This window comes from Corapipo altera, unplaced genomic scaffold, assembly GCF_003945725.1.
Source record: "Corapipo altera isolate COAL_440 unplaced genomic scaffold, ASM394572v1 61167, whole genome shotgun sequence".
Classification (NCBI taxonomy): Eukaryota; Metazoa; Chordata; class Aves; order Passeriformes; family Pipridae; genus Corapipo; species Corapipo altera.
The window spans coordinates 2,440,974-2,459,842 of record NW_020884949.1 but is presented as its reverse complement, the minus strand read 5'-3'; the positions used below and the strand labels follow the sequence as shown (position 1 = coordinate 2,459,842).

At 33.7% G+C, this 18,869-nt stretch overlaps 1 protein-coding gene across 3 annotated transcripts in view; it reads left to right on the top strand.

Moving 5' to 3' along the window:
* SLF1 (SMC5-SMC6 complex localization factor 1) overlaps positions 1–18,869 on the top strand; it is a 34,638-nt gene that overhangs the window by 6,587 nt on the left and 9,182 nt on the right. For all 3 annotated transcript variants that reach the window (XM_027662953.1, XM_027662954.1, XM_027662955.1), the window contains 7 exons: positions 2,160–2,291; positions 3,637–3,690; positions 7,782–7,940; positions 8,496–8,662; positions 10,021–10,158; positions 10,858–11,023; positions 17,006–17,153. In XM_027662953.1, coding sequence (XP_027518754.1) covers positions 2,160–2,291; positions 3,637–3,690; positions 7,782–7,940; positions 8,496–8,662; positions 10,021–10,158; positions 10,858–11,023; positions 17,006–17,153 — 964 coding nt within the window. The remainder of the gene's footprint in view (positions 1–2,159; positions 2,292–3,636; positions 3,691–7,781; positions 7,941–8,495; positions 8,663–10,020; positions 10,159–10,857; positions 11,024–17,005; positions 17,154–18,869) is intronic.

The window sequence follows — 18,869 nt, the reverse complement described above, 5'->3', positions numbered from 1 at the left end:
CTATTTCACCTTTTATTGATCTCTATCAAAATCAAGTGTTTCTTGCTGTGCACCCTGAATTCCTCCCACATCTGATGACAGCTTTCCATCTTAACCAGTCCGTTAACTTGCACATAACTTTTTTCTTCCTAAATTTCATAAAAATAACTCACCTCAGAGGCCAAGAGAACATTGGTTTTCTATTTAAGTGAATCTGAAGAACTGAGAAAACTGCTAAACCTCCTAGTCTCTTAAAAGGAAAAGAATAAAACATAGGCAGTCAAATCACAGCAGTTGTCCAAATGTATTAGGCTTTATCAAAGAACATTATGGACACACTCTTTTCTCTTTGTCCCAGAAGTACTTGGCATATAATTCATTTGATTTTTCCAGCTTTGTAAATTTGTATTCGTGCTTTTTGACTGCTACTTCTAGCAAATATAAATCCTCTTCCTCCCTTGAACATCCATATATGTGTCCAGATGATGAATTCAGCAAAATAGCATTATTATTTTCTTCTTTTCAGGGGAACTGCACTGTTGTTCAGATATTCTTAGTGTGAATTTTTTTTATCCAAGTCTTTGTTTCATGTTTATATTTCAGTATCTATTCTTATTATCTCAGCCTAGTAACTACTGTTAAAACACTCTGTGGGATTGTCATTGATGATTTGATTCTGCAAGGTGTCATATTTATTGGTTTAGGATATTAGAACACATGCATGATTTTAGGGAGCTAGTCTCAAACAGTGACTTTAATTGCTTTGTTGGATGCATGCTGGAGTTCATAAATTTTTGCCATGATTGTACATAAATTGTTTGAATGTAAGTATTTTTATGAGCACATTGAAAATAATGTACTTGAAGTGCCATAAGAAGTAAAGACTAGTTAATGCATCAGAGTTCAGTTATCCCAGGCTCGTCAAAAGCTGTTTATACTCTTTACCAAAAATACTTCATCTTCTAAATGTGCAACCAACTCAGTGTTTGTTTAGAAATACAGTTATGCACATGCCAAATACGTTTGTTTTGAACTATACATTTAAGGGAAAATCTGAAAATAGGATGAGATATGTAACTTTTGAAATGTTAGTTTTAAAACTTAGAAGTATAAACTGCTTGGATCTTGTAATTGCATACACTTCTGTGGGTTTTTGCATACTGTTATTTCCCATGTTTCCCATACTTGATTTGTCCATTGGATTTAGGTGTTTGGATCAGTGGGCAAGCTACACCAAACCTTCCACACCTGCTCACAGTAAAAAATGGCCATCATTGTATGACCAAGGGAACACTTCATCTATATCTTAACTCATCAGGCTGCAAGAGGTGTCTGGTTTTGTAGTTGCATGTGTATTAACTTAAAATAAAAATGGTGTTGTAATCCTAATCTCTATATCTTTGAAGGAAAGTGTACATTGACACTCTTACTGAAATGTATTGTTCTTAATCCATGAAGTAAATTTTAAATATTTTTGTAGCTATTTTTTACTAACAAAAATTATCTTGCGGTGTCACTCGGAGTCTTTTCAGAATGAGTTGGAAACCAATTTGAGAAATATTTTCTGATTTTCTGTACTGAAGAAATACCTGGAAATGATAGCTGGACTCAGAGAGTAAATTATTTAAACAAACAAAATTACAAAAAAACCCCAATCAAACAACAAGCACCCAAAAAAAGAAAAAAAACCCTTTTAAATTTTAAATTACTATTTTATTTCAGGTTTATAGGCAAGAACTGAAAAGATTTCATTGTAGTGGTCTATATACAATAAATAGACTAATTGCAGAAAAAATGTCTTTAAAAATCCTTACTACATTTTTGACTAGCTGAAAATGGACTTTAGTTTTTGAAAAGTCCTGAGAGAGAATCCATTATGGAAACACAGCTCTCGCTTCAGCCACAGGGATTGTGACTGAGTTAAAAGTCAGTTAGGAAAAATAAATATGGGGAAGGTTACAATGATAGTTCTTATCTACAGCTTCCTACAGCATCAGTGGCTGGTTTCCAAACCCCCCGCTGTTTATCTGGCACATGATGTAGACCCTTAAACAATTGTATAAACATACATAGGCACAGAAGGGTTTACAATACAACATATAGATAGACTTAGCACGAAAAAGTCGGTTAGACAATTAGCTTTGAAACAAAGAAAGTTTTTTTTTTTTTGCTCTACACAGAATGAAATACAAAATACTGAAGATGTCCAAATGAACTGTTTGCTGTCTGCACGAGAAACAGACCAAGTCATGTCTAAAATGCAACTTACTAAAATGAAAAACGCCATTATAAAACATATGTATTTTGCAGTGGTAAGTAACAGTTAATGCTTTCTTAGCATAAAATGGATATTATTGACTATATCTTTCATTATAGTACTGAGCTAATAAAGCAGGTAGTTTAAAACCTTTTGAAATAGTAATACTGCCTTTCAACCTGCAATGTTTACTAATGCTATATTTACTGTATCTACCATTAGTTAAATTATAATTTAGTAATAGTAATTGGTTGACATGGCTGTGTAGAAGACAAGGTGAACTACTTGAAATCTTGGTGTAATATATGAGATAAATAGTAGCAAATGTTCAACAAAATTGAGTTACAGTGTTTCTGTGGCTTTCCTGTTATTTTTTCAAACCAACCATATCATAGAGCTGGTATTTTGTTGATTTATATGAATGTTTTTTATCATAAGTCAAAAATAGAGCTAATGCACTCCTTTGGTTCTATATTGTCACATATCTAATCCTGATAAGAGTGCTACATTAGTAATTAAAACTACTATTTCATATCTAGAAAAAACCAACTAATTACTCTGAGTTAGGATATATTATCTTGGTAAGTGACAGTGATACAGATGGTGGTTTGTAAGTACTTTTGTAGGAGCTTGTTTACATGAAGTACTGTCCATTCTTAGTAGCAGAAGAATTAGAATTTTTAAGTCCTCAAGGTATGCAATTTTTAAACAGAAAATCAGCAAATAGAACATTCATGCAACTTAAATCTCTGCAACTTCAAATGCTACATCTTCTACCAGTGACGTTTTATCAAGGCTATACCCTCCCAGACATTTAAAAAATAAATTTATTGTTGACTTTTCATGTATATTACACATAACAACTGCACTTGTTCAAATTCTTGTATAGTATGTATGTACTACACATTATGTAGCAATGTGCAGATGGAGTAATGGTAATCCCAAAGATGGTCTCTTCTAAAGACTGTTTTGTAACGTCTTTTGGTAAGGTTGTAACACTAGATGATAACTAAATATAGCAATAGTAGTAACATACTCTTGCATCTACTACCATATCTTTACATTATAGGTTACCTGCAAGAGGAATCCAAACACTCAGTGTTTAAGGTCTAATCTAGGAACAATGTTATTTCATAGCAACCACATAACAACAAATGGGCAATAACAGGGAAAAAATGGAAGAAAAAATTGCCATATTTTATTCCTTTTGAGTCACTAATCCTCTATTTTGTAATTTTACCATCCAAATATTAAAAAGACAAATATAAATAGATTGCTATGTTAAATGTTGTGCTTGAATGATGCTTAATAAAAGTTGTTTTTTAGGGAGTTTTATGTAGTATTTATTTAATATGTTGACTGATATCCGTTGTGTAGATTGACTTTATCCTGTTTTACAGACTGTTATCCACAGGTTTGCTCAAACAGACCAGCTGAACAAATGCAATCTACAGGTAAGAATTCTGATAAAGGGCATGTTGCATATATGAAATTTTGTTATGAAGCTAGGCAAACATACTTTCATTGTAAAATTAGCTATCAAAGAAACATTTTACAATTTTTTTTGTTATTCAAAACTCTAATAAAAGTATTGAAGCAGTGCTCACCACAGTTTTTGCTAGTAGGGACAGATTTTAGCCAAAGGTTGTTTCACTGTAGAAAGAAGCAGTAGTTGTTCTTTCAGCACATGCCTGAAACACCATCATGTGGGTTTCAGGGTTAACTGAAGCACAGAGTGCAAGTAGAATACTTTGTTTTTCAATCTTGTTTCTTAATTACTTTAACTTAATTTCTCTTTTTTGTTTCCAGTAAGGCAAATATATACCATAAATCAGGTACAAATCAGCAATAGGTTTTACTAAGTCTTTGTTATATATATTTGAAGAAAATAAATTTTGCCTTTTCTATCTCTAATACTAAGAATAAATCTTTAAACATGTTGAAACATTGCTTCTTAGTACTCAAAAAGTATTTTATGTAGTAACCATGAGCTAGTAGTAGTGTACTTTTTATGGTAACTTCTATTAGTTAAAAACGGAAACACTTGAAGCATCTATTAGCTTCCTATATTTCTTGGTAGCTGAAGATTTGAAATCTTTATGAGCATTACTACATAAATAGTTACTGCAAATCTCTTTTTTTTCTGATTTCTTTTTATTGACACAATAATGAAGGGAGGAGAAAAATACTTTTAAAACAGGAGCACTACAATGCTTTGTCATGGTCCAACACCACCACTGAACAGCAAAATGTGTGCATTTCTGCTCCTGAACAGATTTGCGTTGAAATTTAACCTTATTGTTTAGTTTGTTGAAGAATGGGATAAAAAATTTATCTTTCTTGTACACCAGAATTGGTTTTCTGTATTCTTTAGAATAATACAATTTTTTCTTTGGAAATTTTAAGACTAATTGTAGTACTTTTCTTATGCATGACCTATCACTGTCTTTTACTGCTTTGTGGAATATTCATTGGTAGATTTTGCATCTGATATTGGACTTTTATAGGCAGTATAAAAAACCATATTTATGGTTTTAATGAACAGCTCCAATAAACATTTCCAATAATACTAATGAAGTAAAATCAAACCTACAGACTAAATTCACATGTTAGAACTACCTACTATATTCCATCATCTCAGTTTGCAACTGCTAGGAAGGCTTAACTCAGCTAAGTGTTCTGTTATCTATTGTCATCCCAAAAATATTTATATCTCTTTTGTCAGCTTTTCTTCCATGTTATGCAAAGTAAAACACAACTTATTGTGTGTGGACCTTAATTTTTCATTTGTTTCTGCTCAAAATGTTAATGACTGTACCAGCAGTGCTTCACAAGATACTGCTGATTCCTCATTAGTCAGAACGCAAGCCAGTAGAACTTTGTGCAGCTTATTGACTATTCAGTCTCTTTGATAGCAGCTGTCTCCTGATACTGAAAAAAATTGTTGCCTCAGTTGTGTACCATCCTTCTTTACCTCTTAGAAATGTGCCAAAAGCCAGTTCTCCAGTTCTTTTTTGTCTTGAATGCAATGCTAAAGGCGTCACACTGTTTCCAAAACATCTTTGTTTTAGTGTACTTTCAAAATAATGCATCAATGTTGTTGTTTCTTCTAGTACCAGAATTTTCAAGAGATAAAGGTTTCAGTCACAATATAAAAAGCTGCATGCTGGTGCAATCAACCAGATGCAGGCCAGTAGCAATGTGCTTGTATTTGCACAATATATGGAGTCATCTTTCACATCCAGGCGTCAAAGAAGTTGTTCTTTGATTGTCATTAAACAGTTTATGGTTAACTAACATTACTAAAGTATCAATGCAACCATTATTTCCAAAGGAAATTTTAGTGCAGGTTTTAATGGTGCATATATGAATGAAAACATTGAAGTAAATGTGAGTTGCAAACACCAGGTGTACAAAACCTTGATTAAAAGAAAATTGTATAGATGAGCATCTTTATTTATTGTTCATATAATAATGCATGCATTAGGAATTAGAAATGAAGCGTTTACAGAGAAACTAAATATCTAATGCTAAGGTGGAGTTCATTCACTGAGACTTTAGCTGTGATATAACCATGGTTATAATTTCATTCTGAATCTTTTTCATGTTTAACCAGAGCCCCAAATGTTTTTAGCTTATTACTGGAACATTTTTGGAAGCTATCTAATAACAGTATAGTAGACTTCAAATCCACAACTGGACTCAAAGTCCATGTTAATTTAAAATTTTAACCAGTTTTAAAACAATTGGCAGGATGTTTAGATTGGATAATAGGAAAATTTCTCCCCCAAAAGCGTTGTCAAGCACTGGAACAGGATGTCCAGGGCAGTAATGGAGTAATCAGCCCTGGAGGGATTTAGAAAATGTGTAGATGTGGCACTTAGGAACATGGTTTGCTGGTGGAATTGGTGGTGCTGCATTAATGATTGGACTTAATGTGTTAGAGTTCTTTCCCAGCCTAAACCATGATTCTGTGATTTTATGTCTTGAGTAACTTTATCTAATGTACATTAAAAGACAGGGTTTTTGGCAGAGATCCTAAAGTCTACAAGTTGTCAGGGACTAAAGCAACAATACATTTATGTAACTATTTAATTTCCAGCAGTCCAATCAGTCATCTTACTCAGATTCTTCAGTTTTGACTCCTAATCCAAGTTCCTTTGAATTTACCAGAGCCTCAGGCTGTGTGGTCAAACGAAAAAGCAGGATTTCAAAAGAGAAGTTATTTGGTATAGGGAAACTGTGCTTTGATTGGTAATATCTCTGCAACTAATTTGTGTGTCAGCTTTGGCTTGAACCTGGACTAGAGGAAAGGTGTAAATAGCAATGTAACTGAGGTCTTCAATAGCATTATTTGTGGGTTTTGGAAAGCTGAAAGTACAGACAGTAACAGGGAAATTGCAGAGCAGATACAGCATCTCATGAAAGCCATTATATCTGTGTGGGTTCTTTGAAAGTCTGCAAAGTTAAGTGCTTTGCTGTCGTGAGTGGCAGAGAACAAGCAGGAAACCCTGTGCCATTAAGATCTTCAGAGTTTTGAAATCCACTGGGGTTACTACCTGTGCAATCTGTAGTGTTAGATGCCTCTCTGACGTTCTATATGGGAATAGAAGAACTAGGGAGATAAAACAGTTACATTGTTTATGGTTTTATAATGTGTACACTTAAATTATGTATCTCATGGTTTTTACACTTTTGTCTGACTTTCTTATCTGTTCCATGCTTCAGCCATATGTTGTGGGATGTACTGTGCACTTTTGGAAATACTAAAACTCCTTTTCATACCTTTCCAGAATAAATTATACACAATTTATCAAATGTGTGGACTGTAATTTGTTTTTTAAAAGCGTAGATGCAATCTGATCTAAGAAGAGAAGCACATTCTGAAACCTACTGTATTTTCAGTGAAAGCCTAGTTCAGGAAAAGGGAGGGCCTTTCTAGAACAAAATTATCTAGATTGGACCAGAAAATAAGTAATTTTTCTAGTTTAGTTTGTAATCATTCCTGTTTCGTTTTTGTGGTTTAGGAATTATATTCTCCAATTTAGTACACCCACTAAAATTATGTACCACTTCCTCCTCACCAGCTGGAGACAGAAAAGGCAAAGATCATGGGTTGAAATAAGAACAATTTACTGGAAACAGCAATGATGTAAGAAAATGAACAGTAAGAGCAAGAATATTAATAACAAAAGGTATAAGAAAAAAGGATTCATATGGAAAGCCCGCAACAATAAACTACTGGACAGCTCCCCCTGCTGCATTTTCTCGGAACAACCTCAGAAGCAAAAGTCCTTTCCCCTGCCCCTGGCAGTAACATGAGAATAACTTCCAGAATAACCTCTGTGTCTTAGCCATGCCTGCTCCTGGCTTCTGCAAAAATGAAAAAATTACCCTTGTCCTGACCAGAACCAGAACATATATTACCAACATTTTACTTAGAAATTTCCTGTTGGTTGATGCTTTGATGCATTTCTTGTTAGTTAGTTAAGGGGTGTTTTTTATTTAAGCTGTTATTTTATTTACAAAGATGTCTCATTTCTAGGTTAAAAGTACTGATTTGTCCAGACGCAGTTGGTATATACTTCAAGGATTAGTGGAAGAGCATTTATTTGCTGATGTAATCACAGAACTTGCTGCTGGTCAGAAGTACCGTATACCTCCTGTGCAACTTCTTCATTCTCTTCTAGAATATTTCCTATTGGTGAGAGCTGAAAACTAAGTATTTTCAAAATTAAAGCAATAAGTGGAAGTATTATGATCTTTGCTCCTGACATTGTGTTTAGTAGTTTTTAGCAATGTGTTCTCTCTTCTCTTTGTGTTCATCAATGTGCTTGTGTTACCAAAAAAAAAGAAAAGAATTTAATACTTAAAGATTTTTTTTTTTTTGATTAGTATTTATTTGCAAGCCATATGAATGTAGTGCTCTAAGTATTGTGTAAGGCTTGGCCACAAATATTTTTTGTTACATTTAGAAACAACACTATGCTAGTAGGCCACAGTTAGAGACATCAAATGACAAGGTTTGTTCTAACAGTGCATTCAGCTGGAATATCACTCTAAAGCAAGTTCTTTTTCCTTCATTTTTTTTTTAAACTATGAGTTTTTCGGCTTATAGTTATGCATTAAATTACATGTTACTTCATTGATTAAATACAGTCTTTTGGTATTGTAAAGAATAAAGAAAATAAATAAACTCGTAGTGAATATGGATCTTTGGCTGGTATGGAGCCATTATTATTTTCTCATTTTGTTACAGGGAAATACCAATGCAATATTTTTTGCCAAACTTTGTCACATTTTGTACCTTGTTCTCCAACATGATCCTCCCTGGAAGTCCTTGTCTATGTTAAAGTATTATCTGGATCTTCTTCAGTGTCCTATCTGTAAGAAAGGTACATGGTCTTTCATAGAGATGCTTGTAAGGTAAGAAAGTTTAATAAGATGCTGGATGCAATAGTTACGTTACTCCAAACTCGGGGATGGTGGAGGAAAATTGGCATTCTGTTGCATCAAAGTCACGTTTTTAACAGAACAAGTTAACTGCACGTTAAAGTCTAGAATTGTAACAGATTTGGACATTTCACTTAATATTTCACAAAGTGTTAGCTAACAGTCAGATGGAATTTTTTTTGAAAGAAAAAGATGTACATTTTCTTAGCCTTCTTCCTTTTTAAAAAATATTTTGTTTTTTATGCTCTCCACAGGTTATAATAATCTATGTATTGTTGCTCTTGTGGAATATATGTGTATAGATACACACACATATCTGCAGTTACAAAGAAAATTCAAGCTTTATCTTACCAAACATGAAGTTTCTTGTTGTATTTTGATTTTAATTATAACCTCCACCATCTTATTGAGAAGTCTGATTATATCTTATACCTCTACAAATACAAGACAGTACAAAGGAATTGTTTGGGTAGTTAGCATCTGCTTTATCTTAAGAACTCATTTTTTGAAATTTGGACCAATAGAATTTAATTATTCTGTTCATTTGGAAGAGAAACTATACCCCTTTTTATTGCTGTCATAAAATCTTAACTAACATTTAAATACATTGATCCAACTGTGATTACACATATATGAACGTGTATGATTGTAAGCATGTCTTGAAGGGCATTGAATCACTATAATTGGACATTTAATAGTTTTTATTAGGAACATGTCACATGTAATGGAAGAGAATTTGTCTTTTAGATGAAGTATTTTGTCTTTTAGTACTTACTGCTGAATGCCAAGACCCAGCAGTTGTATACCTGGTGGTGCTAGTACTCAAAATTCTAGCTAAAAAATGTGCTTGCATGTTACTGAAGAATTATCTCCATCATACTTGACAGTCTGTAGTCCTGTCAAATGGTATGTGTGAACTGTTATCTGAACTAAAGTTTGTAGGATGTTCCAAATGTTACAATGGCTATAGAATATTACAAGGTTATCTTGTATTTAAAGGATTTTAAAGATGTCCTGTTAAACATAGTCATTGTACAATAACTTGAGTAGAGACAGAAAAATGAAATACAGTGGAAATTATTTAGTGTACACTATAATACAAAATCTTAATCTGGAACACATAAACTCAGTCACAAAGATGTTTTTTGTTTTGTTTTGTTTTTCTGAAAAGAGCTTTTAAACCAAAAAATTAGGCATTAAAATGTTGAATGTTGCTAGGGAGCAAGCTATTTCCTTGTCAAAACAGTCAAAATTCAAAGCTGACTTTTTTGCCGCTAGATCAGACTATGATTGCTGTCATACAAATGGATTTTTTGGGTTTTATTTTTCAGGTCTTGCCTTTACTGCAAAACCATTTGTCATGTTGAACCAGTTTCAAGGAGAGAAGATGAACAGAAGATAGTTCACAAAACATTATTGAAGTTTTTCTTTGATTTAGTAAAAGCTGAGGTAGAGTTTCTGAAAAAAAGGTGAGGTTTGTAGGATAATACTTTCTTATTTTTCACAATTTCACATGCATTTCCTTACCTACAGCAGCTTATATCCTGATTTTTATATATCCCTAATAAGATACTGTTCTACAGAGATGGCAGGTTAGCATTTCCTTTTATATTTCTCAGTTCTTAGTTTGTTTATTGTAATTTGTATAGACATTTTCTAATCGTATTTTAAGGCCTCTTACTTTTCCGAGCCTGTTATTTCACGATATTACAAGTTTCAGTAAGCACTTAATTTTGCTCATGTTGTATTTTTAGCTTTGCAGTGCTTCAGTATTCATCCTTTAAGGTAGACAAGCAGCATTTTGAACATATTGATTTTTATGTTGTTATTTTGGTTTTTTTACATTCAATTAACTTATCTTCCTATTATCTTAGGGAGACAATTGTCTTTCCTTGGTTTATGAAGTATAAAAGAAGTCTTGGTTTTTCTCTGCCTTTATATAGTAAAGGTGCCCTTTACTTGATGTAAATATTGGCACAATATTCCCCCAATATAACAGTAATAGTCATCATTATGGTACTTATTATTCAGAAACTGTGTCTGATCTTTCCATATTTAAAAATTGCCAAACCTGTGTGTGTTTTGACAGAAGACAAGGTTTCTGTCTGGTAACTGTAGTAAAAAAGCGGTATAAAGCTTCAGGTTTTTTCCCTTTTTTTTTTTTACAGTTTGGTTGAAGGGATCAATTCACAGCATCAGCAAGTCATGCCACAGACAGTTCTTTTGAAGACATTTTGGCTGGGAAGCGAAGCCTCAGTGCTTTTTACCAAACACATAAATATTCTAGCAGATTGGGTCATACTTTCCCACAGAGAATTGAACAGAAAAAATGATGTGAGTATGAATTTTATACTTTAAAATAATGAAGACTGACATTTTTTTTTAAAGACATTCTTTGTTCATTCTTTTGTGATGAATTATATGTAAGTATCACAGCTGCTTGTTATAGCTGCCTTTTGTTGTGAAGCATGCTGGTTTTTGCTCCACTAAAGGAAATGAATTGATCCGTAAGATTCTCATATAGATGTGTAGAGAAGAAACGAGTCATGAGTAGTTTGTTGGCTACATTCAGATGTTCACATGCCCTTACCAGCAGGTATTACTGTAGTTATTAGGGACACCAGCTTAACACATCCTGTCAAACAATATGGTGTAACGAAAGAGGTGATTATCTTATTTTACAGTGGTAGGATTCAGGAAATGTTTGAAAGAGAAACCTAACAAAACTAATACCTTTTTGCTATTTTCTACAGACATACATTATTTTACTCTAATAAATGCCCTTTTTCTTCCGAGTTTTTTTTTTTCTTCCCAAGTCTTTTAGTTTCATTTTGTATCTTCCTAGGACTTTTCATAAAAATGGAATTGAAGGCAACTTAATTGCTGTTCTGTGACCTGCTGACCAGCAGGACATTGACCTGAAAGATACTGAGTGTCCTCTATACCACCTCTTTCTTTTCAGAAGCAAGAGGCCTTGTAAAACATCTTTGACTTCTAGATTCTCACATAAAATAAAAACTTAACTGCTGTCTCTGCATTCTCTTTTAAATTATTGTGAAAGCACAGAATAAATAGATACTTCATTCACTTTTTCAATACCATAACAGAACAATAGAAAATCAAGTATTCTGGAGAAAAAAAGCACTTTCAATATAATACCTAGTAGTTCTTCATTATGTTATGAAGGCAAAAAGATTAAACATAATGAAAGCTTCACGCATCTTACCTAGACAGACCTCCTACCTTTTTTGAGGGCTATCAAAGCAAAACATTTTTAAACAGTTCTCCTTTTTATCCTTGGTCAGGATATTTTAAAAGTGCCTAAAATTAGGCTTCTATACTCATATTTATATTTAAACAACCTACCTTTTCGAAGTTAGTGAGCACCAAGCAGGCTTACATGCAGTTGGTGTCAGCGGCCATTCTGTTTCTTTGGAAAATGAGACTGCTTTCATATTTTTCCTGGTTTTGAATCCGCACTTTAGGTCTAGGCACCATTTGCTTTTTTTCTGCTATTCCTTCTTTTGACAAGTTCCAGCACTGTAAGTCATACCTTTTTCCTAAACCCTTCTTTGCATTGTCAGAGTAATCACTTGTGACAGACTGTATATACGAAAAATAAGCTTAAAGGAAAGAATAAAACATAACATAAAACACAGACACCTACCTCTTGTTTAGATTGTTTGCTTTATATACATATGTAAGAACTGTGGTTTCAGCACAAAACCCAGATGCCTGTTGCTTTCTCACTTTGATCTTATGCACTGTAATGTACAATATCCCTGCAGATATGAAGTCTAGCCTTAAAAAGAAGCTTGTTGCCTCATAGTATCTTTAGAGGTTTTATGTTATTTCTAAGAGCCTTATTTATATATTGCACTGCACTTTCTTTTCCATTACATTTTTTGGCAAGGATAAACTCTAAACCAAAATACCATATTTTTATAATCCAACTTGTCATTATCTCTTCCTTAACTCTCAATCTTATTATACTGATTTTTCTGTATACTCAGAGACTCCTTTTAAAATTCCATTACACAGTTTGAAAGGTCATTTGGAAAGCCAAAAGAGCAGATCCTTCCCAGCTGTGCAGGCAGAATTATGTTTTCTCCTTCCTTTTTTTATCATTTTAGAGATGCATAAATAAATCTGTGTCATTAAATGTAGCTTACAGAGTGCAAAATTTTCCTTCAGTTTGAGAGTGTGAGTCGTTGTTACCAGTTTTGGTCTTTAAAAGCTGTGCATTTAAGAGGCAACACCTTGACTTAGGGCCATTCAGAAACCTAATTAAAAGGAATGACTTTGAGTATTGTTACTATCTGCATGGTCACCAAAATTATGTGGTTTGTAGCAAAGTTTAAAGGGGTAACCATGTTTCCCAGTATGTTAGCTTGTGAGAAGAAACAAGCATGCCAATTGTGATATACCAGACTTACATGCAGTTCTTCAGCGAAAATACCTGTAAATAGAAACAGATGAATAATTTAACTAAATTCTTTCTTGGGACATATCTAACATAATCTTTTCTAAGTGTTAAAAGTGGGCAATTATTAATTTTTTTATTTTTTAGACTCTGATTGTCTCTTTTGTGATTCAAGGAGATTGCAACAAATAAGCACTTAAGTGCAGGGAAAATATTTGTTTCGTCTAGTGCTGATTTGTGACAAAATTATGTTTTATGTATATGTGCATGTAAACACACCTTGTGAAAAGAGCAATCCAAAAAAAAGGGAAACAAAGAATGAGGGACTGTAAAGACTCAAGTTACATATATGTATGTGTTTGCTTTCCAATGTTAGATAGAATTTGCAGTATCATAAAAGTACCAGAATAAAATTTGTGACAGGAAATTGGATGCCCTTATGATCACTGGGTTAATCTGTTGGTACAACTTGGAGGAATTAAGCTGAAACACTATTTTTATAGTTTAAAATGCATTGTTGAAGAACATGGAAGTTTTTCCATCACTTGAGCTTTTCAAATCAATTATTGAATATAATTTTAATATACATAATGTTTATTATTTGTTGTATTATTTAAACAGGCTTGATGCAGGACTTCCTGGTCAAAGTTCCTTGAATCGAATTTGTCAATTCAGTTTTAGAATTTAGAAGGGAATGTGTATATTGTTTATAGCACTTGGAGTAGCATTGCATGGCTTTTCACAATGTCACAGATGGTATCAGAAGTGCTTTTCATCCCTGAAAATGCTGTTTTGTGTTTTTTTTAAAGAACTGTCTTATGTAGCCTGACAAAGAAGTGAAAAAGGCATTCATTCTGGTTTTTAGTTGCATATTATGAATTTGTGTGGTGTAAATTTGCAGACGTAAATGTCTTTCTAGTCTGATCACTTCCGGTGGCTTTTTTGGAAGTATGGCATTTTTGGAGTACTGCATTTACATCACATGAAAAAGAACACTAAAGAACAGTTCTAAAATAACTCTGTAATTCAAAATTAAAATGTTAATATTAATTTTCCTCTAACTTAAAAACTTTCCTATTAGCACTTTTATGTGTACTAAAAGAAATGGTGAAACTTCTGCCACTGTAGCACTATACTTGACTTGGCAAACCATTAAATGGAACAGCAATGTAGTTATTGGGAAAGGCAAACACTATAGCTTCGAATGTCCTCTCTTCCTCCTCCTCCTCCTTCCACCAGCTTTTATTGCTGAGCACAATGTTTAGAAGGCCTTTGGTCATTTTGGATCAGCTGTGCTAACTGTGGCCTCTCCTAGCTTCTTGTTGTAGGGGCAGAGAGGGAAAAAGGCCTTGTCACTGTCATACATGGTAGCAAATTTCATGTTTAATGGAAATGCTCTGGTTTTTTTCCTTTTTAATACTGCATGTGTTTTCATTGCTATGTTGGTATTGTTTTATAGTTGAAAATATTTTTAATATGTCAATATTTAAATATTTTTAGAACATATGATCCTTTCAGTAAATTAGAGCAATTTCCCCCTCATTTGTAGCATAGGACCATTTATTTCAAAATATTAAGGAGAAGCTCTTGGTTTGTCCTTCTGTTTTTTTACCAAAATCAGTCAACCAAGCCTACACCAGTTGGCAGTATCTAGTTTGTCTCATTAGCATGCAGAGATACTTATCTAGGCACATATAGCTACTACTAGTATATCAACTACATTTTATATGCAGCTATATATCTGACTAAGAAAAATTATTAATACTTGCAATATTAACAGACATTATTTCAGTATTCTGCCTCGAGGTCTCCTTTCACCCCCACCATTTTCTTGAAAGTATTTAATAAAGGAATTAATTAAGCTTGTGATTTAGAAACAAGAAAGAGAATGTAAATACTTGTGCATTACATCTGTATCTACCTCAGATTATATCTCTATGTCATTGATCCTGTCACTTAACCTCTGTTAAAATTGTGCTTATTTGCTGCATTTGTGAAATTTATTTCCTACAGAGAACTATTGATGGAATTAAATTATTCACCTTATTTTGCTTTGGGGTCCAGTGATAAGAGGTATGGATACTTAAGGAAAATTTAAATGCACTTTGGATGTTTTAAATTGTTCTTTAGTTTCTGTTCCTGAATCCTTAGAAGATAGGGAGTAATGTACCCTTCGAAATATTTAAATTTTAGTTGAAAAAAGTTATTTTCAGATTTTTAACGTCCATATCAGTGTTCTAAGGGATTTTTAATTGTGAGATTACACAGTTCCTCTAGAATAAAGTATTACAACACAGTAAAGCAAGGGGCAAACCAAATCAAGTAGAGCTTAACAGAGGAAAAGGAAGTATGACTGGAAGCAATCTGGGAGATCACATTTCTAACCGATTTTGTCTGACCACTTCTTAAAAACCTTCAGTGATGGAGGTTATGCTGCCACCCCACACCATGTTTATTTGTAGTTGTGTTTATTCCTTTTCTTTTGAATAACTACTAACTATAGGGACAGTATTTATGTCAGTTTTTTGACAAATTACTTTATAATCTTTTTATTATAAGACTCATTTATGTCAGAGTCTCTGTCGCTCTTATGTATGTCTGTTTGACTTGCATTCAAACTGATTTTGGTGCTTTTCAGCTCCTGAGGGAGTCCTATTAAATTATTTTAAACCAATCTTGAACATACTTTTCTTCTCAAAGGAGTATCAGAACAAACCATTGACTCAGTTGTGTGTACCTATTCAGTTCAATTTCCCTCTTAACCAAAATTGTCTAGTTTCAACTACTCATTCTCTTTCCCTAGATGCCGTATGTCAGCTGGTGCTCTAGTGTAACAGTAGTGATTTTTTTGGTAGAGCCTTAGGTAGGTGTCTCTGGTCAAATGAATTTTGTGTATTCCTACTATGGTGCATGTATTCTTCCAAGTTGCGCTTTCATAAATAACTAAGTTTTCTGTGGTTGTACATGTGGTCAGAGGAATAACTTACTTCAGAGGCATTGCATGAAGTATTTCTGCATGGCACAGAAAAGTATTCAGTAGACAGATATGGCTTCACTTTGCACAGACTAACTCAGACACTAGGAACACTGCTTTACCTAAGCAGTACTGATTAAGTTCTCATATGGGTGAACAAATGTTTCATCTATCTCATGGTAGTGTCTGGATAGCATACTAAATTCCTGTATATTATCTTGATACCTCCTTAAGAAAATACACTTAGGCTTTTTTATTTACACATGCCATGGGGAGAAAATGGTGAGGCTAATACCCAAAGGTATGTGTTTTTTTCAAAATTCGCACCTGCTAGTCTCTTTGGAAAGAAGAGTTTCCTTTTGCAAAGTGGCTGCCAAAGATTTTTCTGTGCAGGACACTAACACCTTGCACCGTTTTCCCTTTCGGCACAGACATACATAGTTAGGCACAAAAGGAGCTTTAATTTCATGGTGAAATCTTTAGGAAAAGAGAATCGTAATAGAGCAGGGAAAAGAAGATCCTCATATTGTCAAATACAAGGTTAACTGGAATAAGTCCAGTACCTGAAATCTTATTGTTAAACAAAACTTAACTTTAAAAGAAATCACATAATTGTACTGGTAAGCTTTGATCCCATTTTGCATATTGTTTTGGACAGGATGTTTTCAAATAACTTGTTTCTGTCCATGCGAAATCTTAATTAGTGTGGCATCCGTGACGTTAATTGTGTTGACCTGGCTGCAACAGTTAGTTTTTGAGCAGAAAAAGAAAGGCCAGTGAAGGAGTGACATGGCAACAGAGTAGGCTTTTATCTAAAGATATCCTCTTTATCATAGACCACGTTATTGCTTGTACATTATCAGTGTGAATTTGTTATACAGTACAGGTCTATAGATACTCTCTGGTTTTTTCCATTTAGGCTTTCAGATGTGAAATTGCTGGTCTATTAAGTGCCATTCTTGGAACTGTAGTGGAGTATTGGATCATCTCAGGTTTTCTTATGGACAGAAACGTGTTTCATCAAATAGCTGATGATTTGGCAGAGTACCTTGCCATTTCGTGTGATGGTGAGTGTTAGCAAGCTCTCTCAAAAGTCTTCTAACCAGGTACACTAAGTCCTAACTAAAATCCTTGGTTTACCTTCAAGTTATTTTTTACGTCCTGTTGCAGCTGTGTACTGTGATAGTGTGGTGTGTGCATATGCAGGAAAATGTTTTATTGTCTGTCTCTTGGTGTCAAGTGAAGACCAAAGTGAACAGGCTTTCGTATTAAAATCCCTCTAAATAAATCTCATTAAGTATTTAATGTGAAAGCAAAACTACACAGTGTGAGGAAGAAAAAAATCTTTGGAGCTCTCTTGTCAGTTTAGGAAAAACTTTAAGCGTATCATAGTAAAACTTAAATACAGAGAAGCACTTGGAGACACCTTACTTAACTCAGGCCAGTTTTGTCACTTCAGAAAACCAATAGTTTGCTAAAGACACTTCAGATGTAAGTACAAAAGCTACCCTGAACTCTGTGACTCCTACAGGCTGAAAGTGAAACATTTCAATGTCTCATTCCAAATCCTTAGAACTGATAGACTTTATCTGGGGAGTGGGGGAAAATTCCATTGAGTCCTATGAATGACTGTTGTTCCCCCTCATTTAATATACTGGTTAAAAAGAAATGTCACGACTCAAGTAACTGTTATCATCTAATATGTAGTGTTGGTTGAGGTGTCTGTACTTTTAGCAACTAGGGGTTGCAGAACTCAAAAGACAAAAAAAATAATTTCAAGAAAAATACTTAATTATTTTAGTTTCATTTTCAAACTTAATTCCCACCCTCACTCCCTGTACTGTCCCCATTGAAGAAATATGGATATTGTGGTTTCAGTCATCATTTTCTGTAGCAACAGGTGTATGTAGGCTTCATTTGAAGTGTATCTGCCTTCTACCTGGGCACTTGAGAACTATCCTGAAAAAAAATTAAAATCTTAGTCTTGGGACAAATATTTCCACTCCACTCTTACAGAAAGCAAATTATCAGAACTGTTATAGCCTGCCTTGCATCTTAGAAGGCCAAATCAGATGGAACTTTGTAGTATTTAAATCAGTGGAGCTTTTAGTTTGTACTGCTATTGCCACCTCTCCAACAGATTTTCTAGCTGTCCTAGAATAAAGAGAATCTTAGTTATATATTTCTTACTTTCCTATACACAAATGGAAAACAAGAACAGCATTCACAGTCTATTTATAAAGAATAAAGATTCTTTGACCTCTGCCACTTGGTACAATGCACAGCACTTAAAGCAAAATTGTTGCAGAGTTCTTCTAAATTCAGTTGCTCTTACAGTAGAAAACATCTGTACTCTCAAAACTTATGTTTTGATTGAGTCTACAGATCACTTAATTTATGAGCACTTCTTAGGAGAACAGAATATTTCCTCAATGCAGTAAAGACTTCCTTCCTCATGGCAGATATTCATTTCCACCTGTTTCACTTGTTATTTTGAAAAAATTATTTTGCTAGAATCAAAATAGAAATTCATATCACAAGAAAAATCAGTCATTCTCTCTTGTTTTCCAAAAAAAGAGAGGTAGGCCAGACATATGCTAGATATATATTAAGAAATATAAGGATATATAATTTCTTCCTCCACTGAGTGGTTTTATTTTTTTAAACAGTGTAAGCTACTTGATACATCTGAATGGGGTTGCAATTTGCTTACAGTCACTTCTAATGTAGAACTTGTAGGTCACCCTGCATTACTTGCAGACTTATTGTTATTGTGTTGCAAC